This window comes from Rhineura floridana, chromosome 3 (assembly GCF_030035675.1).
Source record: "Rhineura floridana isolate rRhiFlo1 chromosome 3, rRhiFlo1.hap2, whole genome shotgun sequence".
Taxonomy (NCBI): Eukaryota; Metazoa; Chordata; class Lepidosauria; order Squamata; family Rhineuridae; genus Rhineura; species Rhineura floridana.
Window position 1 is genome coordinate 220,752,340 of NC_084482.1, and position 21,792 is coordinate 220,774,131.

Here is a 21,792-nt window from a genome sequence, read left to right on the forward strand (position 1 = left end):
CGGTTGGAGGGGGCTTTGCTCAAGGAAGGGGAAGCTGTTTCCATTGGATGGAAATTACTTCTCCCTCCCAGCACTGCTCTGTGAAGCAGCCCCATTCAGCTCCTGAAGTTGAAAGAAGCAGTGTGGGGTGGCAAGCCAAGGCCTCAGCTTGGCTGTGGGTGCCTGTTTCCTTTTGGAATCCACTGCTTTTTAGAAAGATCGGTTGTGCATGGGACTTCTCTGGCAGGCAGCCCATCTGAAAGGCACCTTTTTTCCCTCCCTCCCTGCACTATGAAAGGAGGGGGAAGGGTGCTTCAGAGAGCACTTTGCAGCTTTAAGACAGTCACTGTGCTCCCAACGGGGCAAGGGTTGCACTCAGGTCCTGCTTGCTTGCTTCCTATAGGCATGCTGCCATTGGCCTGATCCAGCAGGCTCTTCTTAAAGACATCTAAGATGTTCTCCAGGAGAACTCACACCCTGATTCATCTGCAACGAATCATATTACACAGGAACTGAAAAATCCTACAATTTCCAAACCAAAATGGGGCCTCAACGCAGCTGAACATCTACCTGTTGATGTCGCATCTTTGGGATACTGGATAAAGGGATCTTTTCTTTCTTCCCAACACGAATGGAGGTCCGACTCTTTGAAGGAAATAGACAAGACTAGTTACTTTTGACCAGAAAATATTCAGCCGTTACAAACAGAGATTTTTATAGATAAGAAAAGGTATAATTTTGATCTGGTAAGTCCTGCTCTCGGTGAATACAACAGAGTTGTGTGGACCAAGTAGGGTCAGTCTGGCACTTGTGAACATGCGTCCACTGGGCATGAAGCTCATCTTGAAATGCCTGTTGGGGGTGAACCTAGTAAAGCCAGCTTCTTAGTAGGCTGCAAACTACTAGGGCAGAACCTAGTAAAGTCAGCAACAGCAGATGCAATTCACTGTGTCACAGGCCACCTGTATTTATAGAAATTGGCCATCTCCAATTCTTTATAATTGATTTACATAGAATTATGTGTGGAAAAGTAGCGCAAACAATACAAGCCAAAACATGAGTAAAAAGACAAGCTGCCAGTTAAAGTGTCTTTTTTCCTTTGAGTTTTGTTTACAGTAGTTCCAAAATAAATTCTTTCCCGTAAAGTATCAACATTTTATAAGGAGTCCGGGCATTGAGCCAATGATCATGTCTATATATGGCTGAAGCTGTACAGGGGTGAGTCCGGAGAACTTATTAGAATACAACATCAGCATCAAGATGCAGGTTAGGATGAGAGTTCAAATGATGGAAACAAGAGTATAGTAGTAATATGAGCATGAACTGACAGAGTCTAGATCAGGGTTTCCCAACCTTTGGTCCACAGATGTTGCTGGACTACAGTTCCCATAATTCCTGACCATTGGCCATGCTGGATGGGGCTGATGGGAGTTGTAGTCCCACAACATCTGTGGCTCAAAGGTCGGGAAACCCTGGTCTAGATAGATACAAACTAGAGCTATAAAAGACAGACAGCCTTGGGGATTTTTACCAGTTGTCCGTGACACTGGTGGAAGAAAGAACCACCTGCTCTGAGTGTTAAGGTCCACACGCAGCAAAGGTGAGATCACTCCTTTTCAGATGGAAATCAATGTGACCTATGCTGTCCTTTGAAATGCAACACGTTAGCGTACATCCCCTTTGTATGTGCTGTGTAAGACCTATGTTCTGATATGTGGCTATGTCCACAAAGTATAGTAAATTAGACGTGTTAATTATACATAGACACTGATAAAGATTTCCTTTGTTGATCGGCCATTAGATATTCCTAGACCTAAAAAGATTCTTGGCTGGGATCTCTGGCCACTTGGTTCACCTGGTCAGACCTAACTGCTGGCAAAAACTATTATGTATATCACACACGCACACGGCTGTCTTGCTTCTGCTACTGCAGGAGGGAAGAGAGGAAGATGAGGTGCAATATTGCGCATTGCTGGTTTCTGTTATCAGTTCGTTATTTTCTTCCAGTTTTTTACAGCTCTGCTATTAGTGGATATTTACTTATTCATTGTCATGTAGGTGAATTATACGTCACCTTTTTGGACAGGACAGTTTATAATAAAGAAGAAGTAGATAAGAATATATAAACATCCCAAAAAACTCCCACAGTCTATCCAAACACACAATAAAACACTGAATGACAACTATTAAAACCAGCAGGAATTTCGGGTCTGTCTTCCTCCGAACACCTTCCCAAAAAGATGTCTTCACCGACGGCATGGAAATATAAAGAGACGAGGCCCAACGTAGGGAGAATGTTCCATGTCGAGGAGCCATTACTGAAAAATGACCATGTACCTCATCCTGTGTAGGGACCACCAGGAAGGCCTCATCTCCTGATCTTCAAGCAAAGGCAGATTCATACATGTGAGGGTGTTGTTGGCTGGCTACTACTTTATGAGCCAATATGAGCTTTAAAAATGGCTTCTATATGGGTCACTTTGCAACAGAAACAAAGAGGCCTGATGGGAAAAAGTAGCCTAAGGAGTAAAATTGGTCCCACTCTGCATTCCAGTTTGTGCGGTTCCTTTTGCTGCTTGAAATCTCTCTTAGCCCCAGATGTCAACCGGGGTCTGACTCCATCACCCTCCCCTGCTTTTCATTCATCACCACAGGTTCCTGCCTTCTCTGGACCCTTTCCTGCTGTAGCAAAGGTCCCGTCAAGGGCGCTGCTGCAATTCCTGCTTTCCTGGGATCTCTGCTAGCTGAGGGAATGGCCCTTGTTCCAGCTGCCAAGGAGCCTTTCTCGGGGTCCCTCTTGCCTGCTGCCTTTGCTGTGTCCCTGCCTGAGTCAAAGAGTCTCTGTGCTCCAGTTCTGCTTCCAGACTTCCCACCAGGGCTGGCAAAGCTAAATCGTGTTCTCTGTCCTGTCTTCTGGAGGTCATTCCCTACAAACTGTAGCCTCCACCTCTGCTTCCTCTTCTCCAAACTGCCGCTTCTTCCTGCTTCAAAGACAAAAGCTGAGCTTTGGGCAGTGGAAGGAAGAGGGAGGAGGCAGCGGGTGCTCCCGGGAGCATCTCTTCCCACTGGGAGGTTAGAGTTCAAGGCACAGAGTGTCAATGATCTGCTGAGGATGCAGGAGAAGATGCTCTGCTGGAGTTTGGGAGCTCCTGCCCTCTCCTCCTCCAGCTGCAAGGTAAAATTTTTCATCATGGGGCAGCAAAAGGGGGCAAGGAGGGGCACTTTTTGCACTGAATGATCAAAAAGCCCCAAGAACAGAGGAAGCTGCATTCTACCAGATCACATTGGTCCATCTAGTCCCGCCTGCTTACAGCAACTAGCTGTGGATGTCAGGCAGAGAAAGACCTTTCCCAGCACCTCCTACCGGATCCTTTCACCCCTCTTGGAGCTGCCAGGGACTAAACCTTGGACCTTCTACAGGCAAAGCAGGTGTTCCCCTTCTGAGCTGCAGTCCCTCCCCAAATATCTAGGGCCCAGGCACCCATTTCTACGACAGCATCCCTGCAGTAGAAGGTTAAATAGCACAGGTACTAAATCCATACCTTCAACATTCATCAGTCAAGGGGGAAAAGTGCCCTTACCGAGAGAGGCCACCGTCTCATAATTCTCCTCCATGACTTCCCTGTGCAGAGCTCTTTGGCCAGGATCCAGCAGGGCCCATTCCTCCTCCGTGAAATACACGGCCACCTCCTCAAAGGTCACCAGACCCTGGAAGGGCAACAGATCCTGGAAAAAGAAGAGGCAGTTTCTCCAAACATGTACCATTTGCTCAGCCAAAAACTTGAATAGCTTTCAAAGAAGATTGGACAAATCCATGGAGGATCAGGACATCAGTGGCTACGAGCCACAATGGCAATGCATTGCCTCCACTGCCAGAGGCATTATGCTGGGAATGGCAACAGAGCAGGACACTTGGCAGCTACACTTTGGTTCATATCGTACTAATAGCCTGACCAGTGGGGCACGCTGGGATTAATTAATTAATTAATTCATTTTATTGCATTTATATACAACCCCATAGCCGAAGCTCTCTGGGTGGTTTACCACAAAAGCAATATAGAAATCTAAAGATACATTTTAAAAAGCAATTCAAAAGCACATGCTAAAATGCCTTGGAGAAGAGGAAAGTCTTGACCTGGCGCCGAAAACATAACAGTGTTGGCGCCAGGCTCACCTCATCACAGAAATTATTCCATAATTTGGGGGCCACCACTCAGAAGGCTCTCTCCCTTATTGCCGGACTCCGAGTTTCCCTCGGAGTGGGCACCCAGAAGAGGGCCTTAGATGTTAAGCGTAGTGTACGGGTGGGTTCCTGTCAGGAGAGGCGTTCCATCAGGTATTTTGGTACCAAGCCATGTGACTCTCTGGAAGCTGTCCCACTCTCTTTTTCTTTGCATTTCTTTAGTACAGTTACTTTTTATTTAGCTTTTGTGGGGGTGAGTATTTCTGGATTTTACACTGCTCAGACACAATTGCAGGGCAGAGCTTGATTGACTCTCAAAAAAGATCCCACCTCTCCAAGAGTGTATTTTAGGTGTTTTGCCAGAGTTCTGCCAGACACGTGTCACCGAATCACAAGTGGGGCGTGTGCTCATGTGTTCAGGTCCTGCTTGCAGGCTTCCCACAGGCATCTGGTCGGCCACTGCAAGAACCGGCTGCTGGAACAGACAGGCTATTGGCCTGATCCGGCAGTCTCTCCTTATGCAGCCTCAGAGGTAGTATTCTCCCAGAGCCCTCCCCGCTATGCTCAGGGAGACGCACCCCAGCTGTCCCCTCGGTCTCTCCCCCAATGATCCTCCCCTTACCTGATTGGGCTGCCCGGCTGCTCTTTCCACTCTATCCCACAGAAGAGACAATCCGGATGGTGCCTCTGAGGCCATGGCGCTGCCTGAGAGGGAGGAGTAAACTAGGCCAGCTCTGGGACTCTCACAGCTTTCACCACGATGCACGTTTCGTAGGGAGCAGCTCTCAAGGGCCTGCAGGGGAGAGACGGAGGATGGGAGGGATTTCATCCTTCATGCCAATTTGGGTTTCAGAGGTTTGAATGTTATAAGCAGCCTCAATCAAAATAAATAAATGGCACGTCCCTTTCCTCTGTTGTTTTCCCCCACAATGCTTGATTTGCAAAAGGCCTTAAAGGCCCCAAATCTCTCTCAGAACATTCTCCAGTTTCTTCCAGACTTTTCTCCATGCTTGGGCACCTCTTCTGTCCTTTGCTACCCCCAGGAATTTCACCCATCTCGGACCCCTCACCTCTCATCTCTCCTTCTGCTTCCTCAAAGTCTTTAATTCCTGAGCCCCACAGAGTTTCTTCGTCACATTTTGAACCATTTCAGGCTTTATTATTAGGCCCTTTTCATCATGGATATAATTAAAAATTTATTCTGCACAGATATTAATTCCATGTCATCTCCCTGACAGTTGGCAAAAAAAATAGGTTTTGCACACATTGTAAAGAAATACTGGGGGTGAATTTGGTCAAATGACTCCATCTTGGAGCTTCCTGCGGATGCAAAACACCTCCAGTCTTTCCATCAGAAATACGGGGAGAGGAAAAGTGAGATGCATTCAGTCTGGTTCAGCTCACTGGGTAATGAAAAGAGTATGACGAACTACTTGCAATACATCCATTTCAAGATCAGCAGGATACGTTATTTGGTACCATCCACTTGTATAATCTGAGTTAACCTTTAGACATTTCTGGACTACAACTCCCATCATTCCTGGCATTTTGCCATGTTGTCCAGGGCTGATGGGAGTTGGTCCAACCATACCTGGAGGGCACCAAGTTACAGAACACTACTCCAAGTTGGAGAGGTGATGCACGAGGTGGAAAGCTTAACAGCAAACTCACCACACAGGGTTGAGCAACTGGGGTAATAAGTTGATTTGCTTATTATAGGTTTATCCAAACATTTCAATATATTTTTATATTTTTGTGCAGGCTTTCCTCTAATGAGCTCACCGTGGGAAACATAATTTGTCCCCCTCCTTTTGTCTTCACAACAACACTGTCACTGGGACCAGGACACCACCTGAATTTCACTCCTGAGCAGGGATTTGAACCTGGGTCTCTGTGGACATAGTTCAGCATTAAACTATGATTCCAATACAATAGACACACACACTTCCACAGATGTGGAAGGTCCCACACAGAGTGGATGTCTGAAATCTAGAGTGGCACATAAAAGTTTATCCTCACAACAATCCAGTGAGGTGGGCTGGGCTGAAAAAAAGTAGACCCAGAGACCTGCATAGATCTGGGGGGGGGAGATCTTAGACCCCTTACTTTTTTGGGAGCATGCTCTCAGCAGAGTCCCCATGTCTCCAGCAACCTATGAGCCAATCAGCAAGAAAGGAGAGTGTATTAGCCACTGAGAAGAATCTTCTAACATGATTCCTTGTTCTTTCCTGATAATTAGAGTGAATCAGAGTGAAAGGAGGTGAAGCCAGCCACTGAGACTCTTCTCAGGAGGCAACACTTTGCCCTTCCATGTTTTTTGGCTCCTAGCTGTGGGAGAAGGCATTAACATGCATCTCATTCTCAACCCAGCAGGAACAGGATGGGAGGGGGCATGGCTATCATGAATGGACCGTGCACTTCTGAATTTGCCACTACACTACTGTAGACATGTGAAGGCCCATAACAAAAGTGGAAAATTTGGGAGGGAAAGCAGTTTTTTTCTCTCCCCCCCCCCCCGTGCTCTGACCCCGCTCCTTAGAGAGCTCTGTATTGCTGTCCTGGGCTCCTCCTGGGAGAAAGGGCAGGATATAAATCTAATAATTAATTAAATGCGCTGAAGAAATGTCTGACTTGTTCCTGGCTACAAGAGACTCTACTACACAGATGTCAGTGACACATCCATAGCTCTACCCACTCTGGCATTTGACAGTAAATTGGCCCTTGGACTGCTGCTTGTGCGTAAATGTGGCCGTTGGGTTGAAGAATATTCCCTAACCACTACATTAGCCACAGGCTCTCATCCGAGACCACCTTACAGGGCTCTTGCTACCACTGCCCAGCTATTGTGCTTTGGACAGGGGGGACGCTGGCTGCCAGCACCCCCACAGATGAGCCAATCCTGCAAGAGAAGCTGAGATCCACCCCAAGGGGGCTTCGATGTTGGAGGGAAACTGACCAGCCCCTCTTCCAGTGGAGGAAATCCAAAAGGGGCTCTCCCTCCAGCTGTGGGGCAGAAAAGCAGCACAGCATTCTCCCCTCCCCTCCAATGTGCCCCCGAACAAGGCTGCATCAAGAGGTCCCCCCTTTCCCCCCTGCCTGAGCTGCGTTCCATCCTTGGGGGGAATGGGCTGACCTGCAAAAGGGTTGGGGGGCAGCTTCAGTGGAAACAGTTTTGGCCACACTTTGCCTCTGGACTGCGTGGATCAGGCCCCCTCCACACACTTTCTATGGGTTCCCAGAGGGAAGGGGGGGCTCTTCCATCACCCCCTCCCCCTCCCAAAAAACAAATCTTCCTTCCCTCATCAGTCTCCCATCAGGCCCAGGAATTGCAAAGGCAGCTCCCCTCCCCCAGCTGTGGCCCTCAAAACAACACAGGACATCAACCCCCAACATACAGCCGCCCCCCAAGTGCCCCTCTGCAAAGCTGCATCCCCTTGCCCGGGCTCTGGCTTCCAAGACGGCATTGCAAAGCCAACCCCGCGGCACTTTGCAAATGGATTGCATGCACCAGGGACCGCCAGAGGAAAAGGAGGGAGTGGCCCCCCCTTCCCTCACCCCCCAACAAAAATACCAAATCCTCCCCCCCTCTTTGCACCTCTTTCTCCTCTGCACGAATTCTTTCTTTACCCGGAATACGAATTAAGACAGCCCCCCCACTTCCCCTTCAATATTCCCTCCCCCCTCCATGTGATTAAGACTTCCTGCCTCTCTAGGAACCAGAATTCCTTGCCTTAACCCATCGGAGGACTAAGTGGCAAAAGCTGCTTCTGCCCCCCCCACTGCCAACATTTTCCTCCCTCCCTTCTGTCCCAATATTGCACCTCATCTTCCTCTCTTGCCTCCGGCAGAAGCAGTGGCAAGATAGGCGTGTGCGTGTGTGCTGTGTGATATATACAATATACACATTTCTGTGTAAAAAGTAAAGTGTTCAGGAGGGACGGTGTAAAAGCTGGAATGGAACACGCCGGAATGGGCTCTTTAGAAAAGAAATTGATGCCAAAAACACTAGGATGTGTTAGAGACACATGAGAACAACATTTAGGAACAAAAACCATCCCGATAGCATTATCAACCCTTTAATAACCAAAATGCCCTCCGGAACGGAATGAACAGCCCCGAACGGTGACTTCCCAGCAAGCCAGACCTCTGAAATTCACCAGTCCCACATGACTACATGGGATGCATGCAGTAAGACACAAAACGTCCACGCAAACCACGTTCCGATACCCGTTCCGGGCTAGAATCCATTTTTACGTAAAAAAGCCCGGAACGGCGACTTCCCAATCAGCCAGACCTACCAAAATTCACCAACCACACATGTTGCTGCCTCTCCTTTTGTTGGGAAATGGGAGATAACACAGGATGGCCCAGGAACCTCTGGGGTGATCAGCAATACCTTTTCTTGCTGTTTGTAGGTCCACTAAGCAGCATTATTGGTGCTGCTATCAGGTTGCGAACGGCTGGTAAATTGGGGAGAGAGAGAGAAAGAGAGATTGGAGGTGCAAGTAGGCTGGCAGAAGGGGGAGAGAAATAGAGTTTGCCTTCTGTGAAATAGATGTGCTATCACAGGAAAAAAACTGGGTTCAAAGAAGTGCTCTTGTGTTCTTGGGCTCAGACTCCACCTCTGCCTTGTATTCAAGTTCTGGGCCAAACCTCACCAGTTTGCTTTCTGTGAAATGAGTTTCTGACACAACTACTTTCAAAATCAAGGTTATTAAAGTCTGGAACCTGTGGGAGGGACTCCTACTCATTGGGCAGAGCGCATGAGGTGGAGGCAGAAGAACTTTCCAGTCAAAAGGCTCTCAGGCAAGAAGGCTGGAGAACAGGACCTTGGACAGCCACTGCCAGTCTGAGGGCCAAACTAGAGGAGATACCAATCATCCAACAAACAATTGCACGATGAGCTTTGCAACACTAAATTGAAGGTGCAGGGCAGCTGATCCCTAGTGGGGTCCTGACATGCACCTGTTATTTACATTGGGAACAACAACAACAACACCAGCTCACCAGTCTAATCACTTTTACTGGCTAGATCCCAAGGAAGAGGCAGGAAGGGACAGGAACAGGAAGTGCTTCAAGCAACCTGGTCCCTGAGTTCAGCAGTTGTGCAACTGACCTCCCAGTCAGTAATCTTCACACTTGTGATTCCCAGAAAATGGCATTCAGAGGCATACTGCTTCCCAGAGAGAAACTACAGGGAAGCATCATTAACAATTGCATAACATGGATTAGTTACACAACATGGATTAGTTTGAAGTTACCAGACCATTCATATATCTGGCCCAGAACTATCTATCCCAACAAACTGCCTCCCCCAATAATTTAAGCAGAGATTTTCTGCAGCTTTGCTGCCTTTCCTAAAGGCCCTTCTATTGCCTGGAGAAGCCATTTGGCTATGTGACCGCTGACAAAACCCAATTCTCACTCCTTTTCTTTATGCGCACCAGATGACAGTGAGGTCCTTCATTTGGCTGCTAGGAAATAGCACTGAGACCAGATGAGACTGTGGAGTGAAATCAGTTTGGAAAATGTATTTAAAATACATCAGCAGAAAACTAGTGAATTCATTTTACTTTATGAAAGATGTTAGAATAGCCAATACAAAAAATATCTAAGCAAAATAATAAATAATAATAATAAATATATTTTTATTTTTGAGTCGCCTATCTGGCCGAATAAACGGCCACTCTAGGCGACGTACAATATCATGATAAAATACGACTTCCGGGAAGGGTGACTTAGCCTGTGCCTGCTTTTGAGACGGGCTCCTGCCTCAAAAGAAGCTTATTCAGATATATCAGTCAGATTTTTTTTTTTTTGACTGATTAAACTTCTCCCGGGTAGGGAGAAACGAAGAGATTAACCTCAAAGCCTATTTTTGTTGGGACGACCAGATCTCATTAATTTGTGGGACGAGGTCCAGCCGACGAAGGTGGGACGGATTTTCAACAACAAGCTCTATCTGATAAAGCGAACGTTCATCTTTTCTTCAAAGAGAGAACGCACTAACAGGCAAGCACCCTTCTTTCTATATTTTTCTTTTACTTGACTTAAATTGTTGCTGTTTAAAAGAGATTTGCCAGATTGATCAGTTTTTGACATCTCACCGGGGAGCCATAACTTCTCTCTGCTATTCACTAATTAATAGCTTATCTCTGTTTTTGTTGCAAAAAGCTGTCCTGGATTTGCACCCTAAAGATATACACGGAAGAGGGATTTCTATTCCTGATTTTTATTCTGAAGAATATTATATTGTCTGAGATTACTTTTTTCCTAGTTCATTTTATTTTGACGAATCTGTTTTCTGACGACGCCATTAATTGTTTCGATCCTGGGAACTGCATTTTGTTTACTTAAGCATGGAGAGATAAGGCTGTCTGTTCTGTTTACGCTGTGATGTCACCAAGTTTGGAGTATTAACCCAATTGTTGCTGAAATAAGAAGTGGTTCTTTTATATTTTTCTTTTAAAATGGCAATTAAGAAAGTGGCTGAGAACCTGGAAGTATCTATGTTTCAGAAAATAATGGATGAAATTGAGATAACGAAACGAACCCTGCGACAGGGTTGTAAGGAGCTGAAAATTGAAATGAGCAAAATGATAGGGGTCCCTGTGAGAGAGGAGACTCTGGAGACTGGAACAAACGTGGAACAGGAAAAAGACCTGCGACAGGGTTGTAAGGAGCTGAAAATTGAATTGAGTAAAATGACACAGGAGCTTAAAGAAATAGGGGTCCCTGTGAGAGAGGAGACCCTGGAGACTGGAATAATTGAATTGAGCAAAATGTCACAGGAGCTTAAAGAAATAGGGGTCCCTGTGAGAGAGGAGACCCTGGAGACTGGAATAATTGAATTGAGCAAAATGTCACAGGAGCTTAAAGAAATAGGGGTCCCTGTGAGAGAGGAGACCCTGGAGACTGGAACAAACGTGGAACAGGAAAAAGATTTGAAGCTTATGGATTTTAGAAATAAAATCTATTGTTTGGAATTTAATGTTATCTCTGAAGAAACTAAGGAAGATTCTAGAGAGAAAGTTATCAATGGCATGGATAATCTTCTGGACTGGAATGATGTGATGGATGGAATTAACTGCAGCCATGTGACAATGGAAAAACTTTCAAGAGATGAGCCAGTGCATTTTGAAAAAAAGAACAGAGATATGATCTTACAGCAGTATTTCAGCAACCTATTCAGAATGGTTGGCAAGATAATATTTGGGATAGAGGTAATTCCCATCAGACTCTTATTGTATGACTATGGTTATGACAGCAAGATTATTATGGAATACTGATAATGGAAGATTGGACACTGAAATTACTGGATTTAACAGGACTATCGGAAGATTGGACACTGAAATTACTGGATTTAACAGGACTATCGAAGATGGAAGATGGAAGATGGAACTAATAGGGACAATAGAATAATGGCTATTGAAATTATTGAACCTAACAGATTCTGATGAGACGGATTGTTTGAAATGTTTATTTTGACTATGGTTATGACAATAAGATTATTATAATTAGTAATGAGATGGATTAATTGATATGCTTATTTGGAAAAAAATTGATAGATATATTTCTTAAAGAACTGAAACCTCTCTTTGACTTTTTGTGGAAAGAACAAAGTAATGTTTATGAGATCTGATGATTAAGTAAGATAACTATTGGAGGAAAGTGATTTTATAATATGATTTAAGAGACAGGATTGTTATATATTATAGACTTATAACTGATTTGATATGTGACAAATGGGAAGTCAATATTTTATTCTTTATTTTTTTTTTCTTTTTGTTCAATTATTTTTGATTTTGTTTTTTGTCTTTGAATGTTTAGTTTTGTATGTTGTATGAAAATTTGAATAAAAATTATTAAAAAAAAAATAAATAAAAAAAAAAATATCATGATAAAATACAATACAACCAGAAATATAATAAAATTAAACAGCATTAAACAACATTAGAAACTGACCCATCCCCAGAGACCCCATAGGCCTGCCTGAATAGCCAGGTGTTTAAGGCCCGGCGGAAACCTGTCAGGGAGGGGGTGTGGCGAAGATCGAAAGGGAGTTCCAGAGGGTGGGGGCCACAATCGAAAATGCCCTCTTTCTGGTCCTCACCAGCCTAGCTGTTTTAACTGATGGGACCGAGAGAAGGTCTTGTGTGGCTGATCTTGTCATGCGGCATAATTGGTGATGCTGGAAGCACTCCTTCAGATAAACTGGGCCGGAACTGTATAGGGTTTTAAAGGTCAATACCAACACCTTGAATTGGACCTGGTAAACAACTGGTAACCAGTGTAGATCCACTAAAACCGGGGTGATATGATCATGGCGACGGCTGTTCTTAATCAAGCGCGCCGCCGCATTCTGTACCAGCTGTAATTTCCGGACCGTTTTCAAGGGTAACCCCACGTAGAGCACATTACAGTAGTCTAAGCGAGTGGAGACCAGGGCACGTATCACCCGTGGGAGCAGATGTACAGGAAGGCAGGGTTGTGGCCTCCGTAGCAGATGTAATTGACACCAAGCCACCCGGCTCACTGCTGAGACCTGAGCCTCCATAGACAGCTGGGAGTCAAGAATGACCCCAAGGCTACGGACCTGGTCTTTCAGGGGTAATCTTACCCCATTAAACATCAGGTCTATATCCCCCAACCTTCTCTTGTCCCCCACGAGCAACACCTCGGTCTTGTCGGGGTTTAGTTTCAGCCTATTCCTTCCCATCCATTCACTTACAGAATCCAGGCACTTGTACATGGTATCCACAGCCAACTCTGGTGAGGACTTAAACGAGAGATAGAGCTGAGTGTCATCTGCATATTGGTGACACTGCAGCCCGAATCTCCTGATGATGGCTCCCAGCGGTTTTACATAGATGTTGAATAGCATGGGGGAGAGGATAGATCCCTGCGGCACTCCACAATTGAGAGCCCAATAAAAACCATGTTATACACAAAAATACATTTTTTAGTTATTTATATTAATAAAATGTGTACACTGCAGAAGAATTTTATAAAGGATATAAAATGTACATTAAAATGGTCAATAAAAAATCAACATTTAAAAAACACTAAAAATCAATAAAATCAACAGTTAACTGTATGCTAAACTAAACTATATGAAAACAATCAGTAAGCAGACCATTAGAAACAAGGACTAGTATTATTTTATTTTCATTTATAAATCACTTCCCTGAAAGTATCTCAAAAACACCAACAATAACAAAAAAATCATATGCAAACCAATAAAAAACATTTTAAAATCCCACAGAAACAGTAATAAAGCTCTGCCCTTAAAAGGTTTGTTGAAAAAGGAAGGTCTTCTATAGGCACCACAAAAAAAAACACCTGTCTGATATGTAACAGGAGGAAGTTCAAAAAAGTAGATGCCACCACACAAAAGGCCAGGTTTCTCTATCATGCACAGTGGACTTCCCAATGAGATGGTAGGCGTAAGAGGCCATCCTCTGCAGATTTCAGTGATGGGCTGCATATATAACAGGTGAGATAATTTTTTAAGCATCCTGGCCCCAACCTGTATAGGGCTTTAATCTATGTAGCCTGCAAGATGAAGAATAAAGTTCCCATTGAAGTTCTTTCCATACTCCCTACATTTCAATTGTTTCTCCTGTGTATCCCCTGTGATGTAAGCCTACTGCTTTCACTGAATCTCTTTCCATACTCCGTGCATTAAAAAAGTTACTCCACAGTGTTTTTTCATGCGAAGTAAGTGTGCTCTGACTGAACCTTTTTCCACTCACTACATTTAAATGGTTTATCCCGTGTGGGTTCTGTGATGTAAAACAAGTCTACTGCTTACACTGAAGCTTTTTCCACACTCCCTGCATTTAAACGGTTTCTCCCCTGTATGGGTTCTTTGATGCAAAGTAAGGTGACTGTTCTGACTGAACCTCTTTCCACACTCCCTGCATTTAAATGGTTTCTCCCCTGTATGGGTTCTTTGATGCAAAGTAAGGTGACTGTTCTGACTGAAGCTCTTTCCACACTCCCTGCATTTAAATGGTTTCTCCCCGGTATGGGTTCTTTGATGCGAAGTAAAGTGACTGCTCTGACTGAAGCTCTTTCCACACTCCTTACATTTAAATGGCTTCTCCCCTGTGTGGGTTCTTTGATGTGAAGTAAGCTTACTTCTCTGACTAAAGCCTTGTCCACACTCCATGCATTTAAATGGTTTCTCCCCTGTGTGTGTTCGGTGATGTAATATCAGGCTATTGCTTACACTGAAGCTCTTTCCGCACTCACTGCATTTAAATGGCTTCTCCCCTGTGTGAGTTCTTTGATGTGAAGTAAGCTTACTTCTCTGACTAAAGCCCTGTCCATACTCCATGCATTTAAATGGTTTCTCCCCTGTGTGTGTTCGGTGATGTAATATCAGGCTACTGCTTACACTGAAGCTCTTTCCGCACTCACTGCATTTAAATGGCTTCTCCCCTGTGTGGGTTCTTTGATGTGAAGTAAGGCAACCACTCTGACTGAAGCTCTTTCCACACACTTTGCATTTAAATGGCTTCTCCCCTGTGTGGGTTCTTTGATGCGAAGTAAGGTCACTGCTTCGACTGAAGCTCTTTCCACACTCCATGCATTTAAATGGCTTCTCCCCTGTGTGGGTTCTTTGATGTAAAGTAAGTTTACAGCTCTGACTGAAGCTCTTCCCACATTCCCTGCATTTAAATGGTTTCTCGCCTGTGTGGGTTCTTTCATGTAAAGTAAGGCTATGGTTCTGACTGAAGCACTTTCCACACAGCTTGCATTTAAATGGCTTCTCCCCTGTGTGAGTTCTTTGATGCGAAGTAAGGTCACTGCTCTGACTGAAGCTCTTTCCACATTCCCTGCATTTAAATGGTTTCTCGCCTGTGTGGGTTCTTTCCTGTAAATTAAGGCTATGGTTCTGACTGAAGCACTTTCCACACTGCTTGCATTTAAATGGCTTCTCCCCTGTGTGACTTCTTTGATGCGAAGTAAGGTCACTGCTCTGACTGAAGCTCATTCCACACTCTCTGCATTTAAATGGTTTCTCCCCTGTGTGTGTTCTGTGATGCAAAGTAAGTTTACTGCTCTGACTGAAGCTCTTTCCACATTCCCTGCATTTAAATGGTTTTTCTTCAGTGTGGGTTCTTTCATGTACTGTAAGGTACCGCTTGTGTCTAAAGCTCTTTCCACACTGCTTGCATTTAAATGGCTTCTCCCCTGTGTGAGTTCTCTGATGTAAAGTAAGTTCATTGCTTACACTGAAGCTCTTTCCACACTCCATGCATTTAAAAGGTTTCTCTCCTGTGTGGGTTCTTTGATGTGAAGTAAGATGATCGTTCTGAGTAAAGCTTTTTCCACATTCCCTGCATTTAAATGGTTTCTCCACTGTATGGGTTCTTTGATGCGAAGTAAGGTGACCGCTCTGACTGAAGCTCTTTCCACATTCACTGCATTTAAATGGCTTCTCTCCTGTATGGGTTCTTTGCTGCGAAGTAAGATGACCGCTCTGACTGAAGCTCTTTCCACATTCACTGCATTTAAATGGCTTCTCCCCTGTATGGGTTCTTTGATGCGAAGTAAGGTCACTGCTTCGACTGAAGCTCTTTCCACACATCATGCATTTAAATGGTTTCTCCCCTGTGTGAGTTCTCTGATGTAAAGTAAGTTCATTGCTTACACTGAAGCTCTTTCCACACTCCATGCATTTAAAAGGTTTCTCTCCTGTGTGGGTTCTTTGATGTGAAGTAAGATGATTGTTCTGAGTAAAGCTTTTTCCACATTCCCTGCATTTAAATGGTTTCTCCACTGTATGGGTTCTTTGATGCGAAGTAAGGTGACCGCTCTGACTGAAGCTCTTTCCACATTCACTGCATTTAAATGGCTTCTCTCCTGTATGGGTTCTTTGATGCGAAGTAAGGTGACCGCTCTGACTGAAGCTCTTTCCACATTCACTGCATTTAAATGGCTTCTCCCCTGTATGGGTTCTTTGATGCGAATTAAGGTCACTGCTTCGACTGAAGCTCTTTCCACACACCATGCATTTAAATGGTTTCTCCCCTGTGTGAGCTCTCTGATGTAAAGTAAGTTCATTGCTTACACTGAAGCTCTTTCCACACTCTCTGCATTTAAAAGGTTTCTCTCCTGTGTGGGTTCTTTTATGTGAAGTAAGATGATCGTTCTGAGTAAAGCTTTTTCCACATTCCCTGCATTTAAATGGTTTCTCCCCTGTGTGGGTTCTGTGATGTGAAGTAAGGCTATTTTTTACACTGAAGCTCTTTCCACATTCCATGCATTTAATTGGTTTTTCTCCGGTGTGTGTTCTTTGATGAAAACTATGACAAGTAGAGGATTTCTTGCTCCCATTCTTTGGCTGCTGTCTTTCAGACGTTTTCGGTCCCCTGTGATTTCCAAATATCTCTTTTTGACTCTCAGCCTTGGCTATTACCAGTGGCACCATCTGTGGTTTTCTATCATTCTCATTCTGCCGGTCACCTGCTGGGGGGGAAGAGGGTTGAAAAAAACACATTGGAATTTCAAGGCAGAAACAAAGCATTTCATCACAGATGAAGCCCAATTATCTGCTTCTCTATTTTTACATCTCCATTATTCTCCCCCTTTTATCTTTGCATGGCCCTCCCTCCCTATTCAATATCTATATAAACTCGCTGACAAAACACCTGTCGGCAGTAAACTCTCACCCTCCTGTCTTGGCAAGGAGACACTTAACCTGTCTTCTATATGCCGACGACATTGCCCTGTTATGCCAAACGCTGGTGGGCTTACGTCGTCTCTTAAGAGAACTTGCCTCCTTTTGTGTGGATGAACTTTTGAGAATTAACTATGCGAAATGCAAGGTTTTAGTTTTTGCCAAAAGTAGACATAAACACCGCTGGCAAATTGGCAACCATATTATTGACCAAGTCAACACCTTCAGTTACCTTGGCATTGCATTCCATCCCTTAGGTTCTTGGAATGCGCATTTTGTCCAGTCTGCTACGACCGCACAGAAATCAGCCAGAGCTTTACTGACCTTCTTTTATACAAAGGGCAGTCAGTACATTCCGGCAGCAGTCCAGGTATTCAACGCCAAGGTGCTTCCTCAACTTCTTTATGGGACCCAAATTTGTAGTGGAGGCAATTACGCATTGTTGGAGAGGGTACCATCTAAATTCATGAGATCTGTTTTGGGCGCTCCGAGATGTGTCCCCAATGTGACCATATGCTTGGAATTAGGTGCCCTTCTGATTGAGACCCAAGCTTGGATATAAAAATTTAACTACTGGATGAAGCTGCTATTTTTACCCACTGGATTGCCCCCCTTAACTTTGGAAGGTTCCTTCCAATCTCAATGGCATCGGGTAATGATTCACAAACTCGGAACTCTCGGTTTTTCGCGCCCAGCGATTGGTGCCCTAGGCCATACGACCGCTAAAACAACAATCATCCAACGCCTCAAAGATGTTGAGTATCAGAACAACATGAGCCTAGTTGCCGCTTATTCACAATGCAGGATTAATGTAAATCCCTGTATCTTGGCCACTTACATTTCAAGTTTATCTACCCCGAAACTCAGGAGATCTTTTACCCTGGCATGACTCAATGTTCTGCCCTCGGCACTAATGGAGGGTAGATACAGGGGAGTCGATTGTTATGATCGAACTTGCCCCTGTGGAGCAGATGCGGTGGAGACAGTGAACCTTGTACTACTTTGCTGACCTTTTTATTCAGATCTCCGCCTTAAGTTCATCTCCCCACTTTTATCTAATCTTCCTCTGAGCCCAGAAGCTATGATTTTACAATATTTAACAGCAGATTCAGAATCACGGATCACTCTGAGGTCGCCTCGTTCTGCACAGCTGCTATGGCTCGCAGGAGGGACCTAATGCGATGTCTATTAGATGAAGGTTTTAGCTAGATTACTATGTGTACCTGGTTTTAGCTTTTTAGCTTTCTCACTGCAATGATACTGTATTCTATTCTATCTCCACTCTGATATTCAGAGGATCCATAATTATACCGCTGGTCTTGGACCGTAATAAAGATTTTATGTTATCTTTGCGTGGCCAGATGAAAGCAAGGTTACCTGAATATCCTACAGTCTCACACAGCAACATAAATTCCTTTCAGGTCCATATAACACTTGATGTCACTAAGCCCAGATTTGTCTGGGTTTCCTCCTACTGCCATACAACTGTGATATATATTTCTAAAATAGTATGCAATGAAAAGTGGGGTGTGGGGGAAGAGAAGGGCAGCAAGTCTGCAGAACAGGACAAATTGGGCACAGCTCACTTCTCCTTGATTCTTAATAATTTGACTGCAGTCAAAAGAGCCGGTCAGACAGAAATATAGGAACAAATGAAGTTGTGATATACTAAATCAGACCCTGGTCCCTCGAGATCAGTACTGTCAATACTGGCTGGCAGCTGCGCTGCAGGTTTTCAGATAAAGACACTTCCAAATTCCACCTGAAGATTCAAGGGATTAAACTTAGCTGAGCTAAGACAGGGATGGCCAAAGACCAACACTACATGAGTTTTCAATGATGCTCTGAACCGTACGGGGAATGCCCGACTGATCTCTCCCCTTCATCAAAGCCCTGTACAATTAGATCTTGTTCTTCCAGCCAAGAGACTAAGCCCAGGTTTGACATTTCTTTCAAAGATACAGATAAGCTAGTTAGTTCTGAACTGAAATTATTCTCCTCTCTCCAAAACAAAGAACGATCTTAGATCTCCTGGAGATGAATAGCACAGGGACATGTAGATCCAAATGTCTCTTGTGGACAAGAAACTGTTCAAAAACCTCAATTCAGTGACACTGTGGAAACCAATCCAGCTATCTTAATTTGGGGGATTTCTCAGCAGATGGGAAGGAAACTTCAACCTGGATGCCATTCCCCCTCCTTATATGAACAGCCTGGCTGGATCAGACCACAGGCCTATCTATTCCAGCATCCTCACAGTGCCAAAGTGGATGCAGATGGGAAGTCTACAGGGAGCACATGAAGGCATCACTTAGCTCCAGCTGTTTTTCTGATTCCAGAGATATCACATCTATTTATTCATTTATAGGCTCTTTGTATACCGCTATTTCATTAGAAACGTCAAAGCAGTTTACAACACGTTAAGAAAAGGCAACCACCATAAATTAAAAACATCAAATATACAATAAAAACAAAGGTCAAGTGTTGTGAAAAGAGCATGCTCTTAATTGCCTGCCTGGCGGCACAGAACAGTTTTCAGCAGGCGCTTCGAAGTTAAAACAGAAGACGCCTGCTGAACCTCTGTTGGCAGAGCTTTGCAGAGAACTGGGCCGATGACACTGAAGGCTCGATTTCATGTCAATCTTCAAATCATTTAAACTCTATGAAATCTAGTTTCAAAGGAGATGAAGCTTCATCATGTATAGGGGATATTTTACAAATGAATGCAAGCAAGAGTGAATTCGTTACAAGAAATTTTAAATGTCTCTACGCAAAGCACAATAGCAAGCTGGAGGATGCAAAGGGAGACATCCTGGTTTGCTCCAAGAAAGCTAAATTGAGGAAGGTAACCTGGAAAGAAGGTGATGTGGAAGGCTAGTGACCAACTAATTTCAGAGATGAAAGGGAGACATCCTGGATAAACTGAGGAAGGTAACCTGGGACGCACGTGCAAGAAAGGAAGATGCTTTAAATGCAATTATAATGCCAATATAGAGGTACTGATTAAACAGAAATTATAACTTTAGGGTTTCTATGGGTTTCAATTAATCATAAAATGGCATCAGTATTTGTTAGGGAAAAGCTTTAAAAGAGCAGGTCACTTTGGGTCACCAATGATTGATATTTGAGGTTTAGAAAGTCTCAAAGGTCACAAAAAGCAAAACCAAAAGGAGATAGAAACCACAAAGTTTAATTTCAAAAAGTTGAACAAGCGTGCACTTTGAAAACAACTTATGTAGTCAGGGGCAGACACTCTCCAGGAAAGAAGGAGATGTGGAAGGCTAGTGACCAACTAATTTCAGAGATTTGACATTAATACATCTTTAAGTAAGAGGGGGGAACATCCGTGAGGGTATATAAAGAACACGTCATCACTCCCTGACCATCCAGAGGTGGATCCTATGTTCTCTGAGCTACCACTTAGTCCCAGCAGCCTGGGCATTGCTTTTGGGGTATGGGGGTGCCCCTCTGCTGAGCTGGCAGAGTAAGGAAGATCTTCCGTGCCTACAAGCTACTTCATTGCTGCTAAGGATCCATTGGAGAAGCTTTGCTGATCTGAGAGCAAGTGTGCATGCTTGTAATTTTCCTCTTTCCTCTTTTAAGAAAGCATTTATATTTGATGTCACACTTTTGATTACTGCTGAAAATAGAGAGTGCTTCAAAGGCACATAGCACACGCTATTGCCAACCCTACACCTATGTGGGGGAAGCGTGGGGTATTTGAGGTGTTGGGGTACTCCCTCTAGGTTCCTAGAGACCACCAAGATTTAGTGTTGTGAAATCCTTCTACAGCTTCCCTAAGTCATCTTTCAAGTCCATACCTACTGATCTCTCCCTTTCATCAGAGCCACATATAACTGGATCATGCTCTTCCAGCCAAGAGGTGAAGCCTAGTTTTGACATTCCCAAATTATCCTCTCCTCCCCAAAGCAAACAAAGATTTTAGATCTGGAACCGATTAGTACAGGGACCCAAGTTATCCCCCTGACCAGTTGCCTGGAGGTGTACATAAATCTCCACTCAGGGGCTCTGTGGAAACCAATCCAGCCATCTTAATTTGGGGGATTCCTCAGCAGGTAGAAATGAAACTTCAGCCTAGCGGCTCTTCCTCAGAACAGCCCTGTGGAATCAGACCACAGGCCTATCTAGTCCAGCATCCTCACAGTGCCTGATCAGATGCGAATGGGAAGTCTCCAGGGAGGACATAAAGGCACCACCCTCCGATCTGACATAAGATGTGCGGCAGATAAAGGTGAGGCTTCAAAAGAACCACCAGCACCTTGAAATGGGCTGCCAATTGCTCCTTTGCTGGACTGGGGCACACTTGCACCTGCCAGTCAGCTGATCAGCGGTTGGAGGGGGCTTTGCTCAAGGAAGGGGAAGCTGTTTCCATTGGATGGAAATCACTTCTCCCTCCCAGCGCCGCTCTGTGAAGCAGCCCCATTCAGCTCCTGAAGTTGAAAGAAGCAGTGTGGGGTGGCAAGCCAAGGGTTCAGCTTGGCTGTGGGTGCCTGTTCCCTTTTGGAAGCCACTGCTTTTTAGAAAGATCGGCTGTGCATGGGACTTCTCTGGCAGGCAGCCCATCTGAAAGGCACCTTTTTTCCCTCCCCCCCTGCTCAATGAAAGGAGGGGGAAGGGTGCTTCAGAGAGCACTTTGCAGCTTTAAGACAGTCACTGTGCTCCCAATGGGGCAAGGGTTGCACTCAGGTCCTGCTTGCTTGCTTCCTATAGGCATGCTGCCATTGGCCTGATCCAGCAGGCTCTTCTTAAAGACATCAAAGATGTTCTCCAGGACAACTCACACCCTGATGGGTCAATTAATCTGCAACGAATCATATTACACAGGAACTGAAAAATCCTACAATTTCCAAACGAAAATGGGGCCTCAACGCAGCTGAACATCTACCTGTTGATGTCGCATCTTTGGGATACTGGATAA

General features: G+C 44.6%; 1 protein-coding gene across 4 annotated transcripts in view; it reads right to left on the bottom strand.

Annotated features, from left to right (window-relative positions):
* The window catches only part of LOC133381713 (zinc finger protein 208-like), a 58,935-nt gene extending 42,210 nt beyond the window's left edge, over positions 1–16,725 (bottom strand). Inside the window, exons 1-2 of one of the 4 annotated variants that reach the window (XM_061621117.1) lie at positions 13,979–16,725; positions 1,653–1,657 (exon numbers count right to left, since the gene is read on the bottom strand). In XM_061621117.1, coding sequence (XP_061477101.1) covers positions 1,653–1,657; positions 13,979–16,700 — 2,727 coding nt within the window. In that variant the 5' untranslated portion in view covers positions 16,701–16,725. Of the gene's footprint in view, positions 1–1,652; positions 1,658–6,354; positions 6,368–13,969 lie in introns of all 4 variants that reach the window. The other 3 variants (XM_061621120.1, XM_061621119.1, XM_061621121.1) reach the window with 3 other exon arrangements.
* Positions 16,726–21,792: the final 5,067 nt, after the last annotated feature.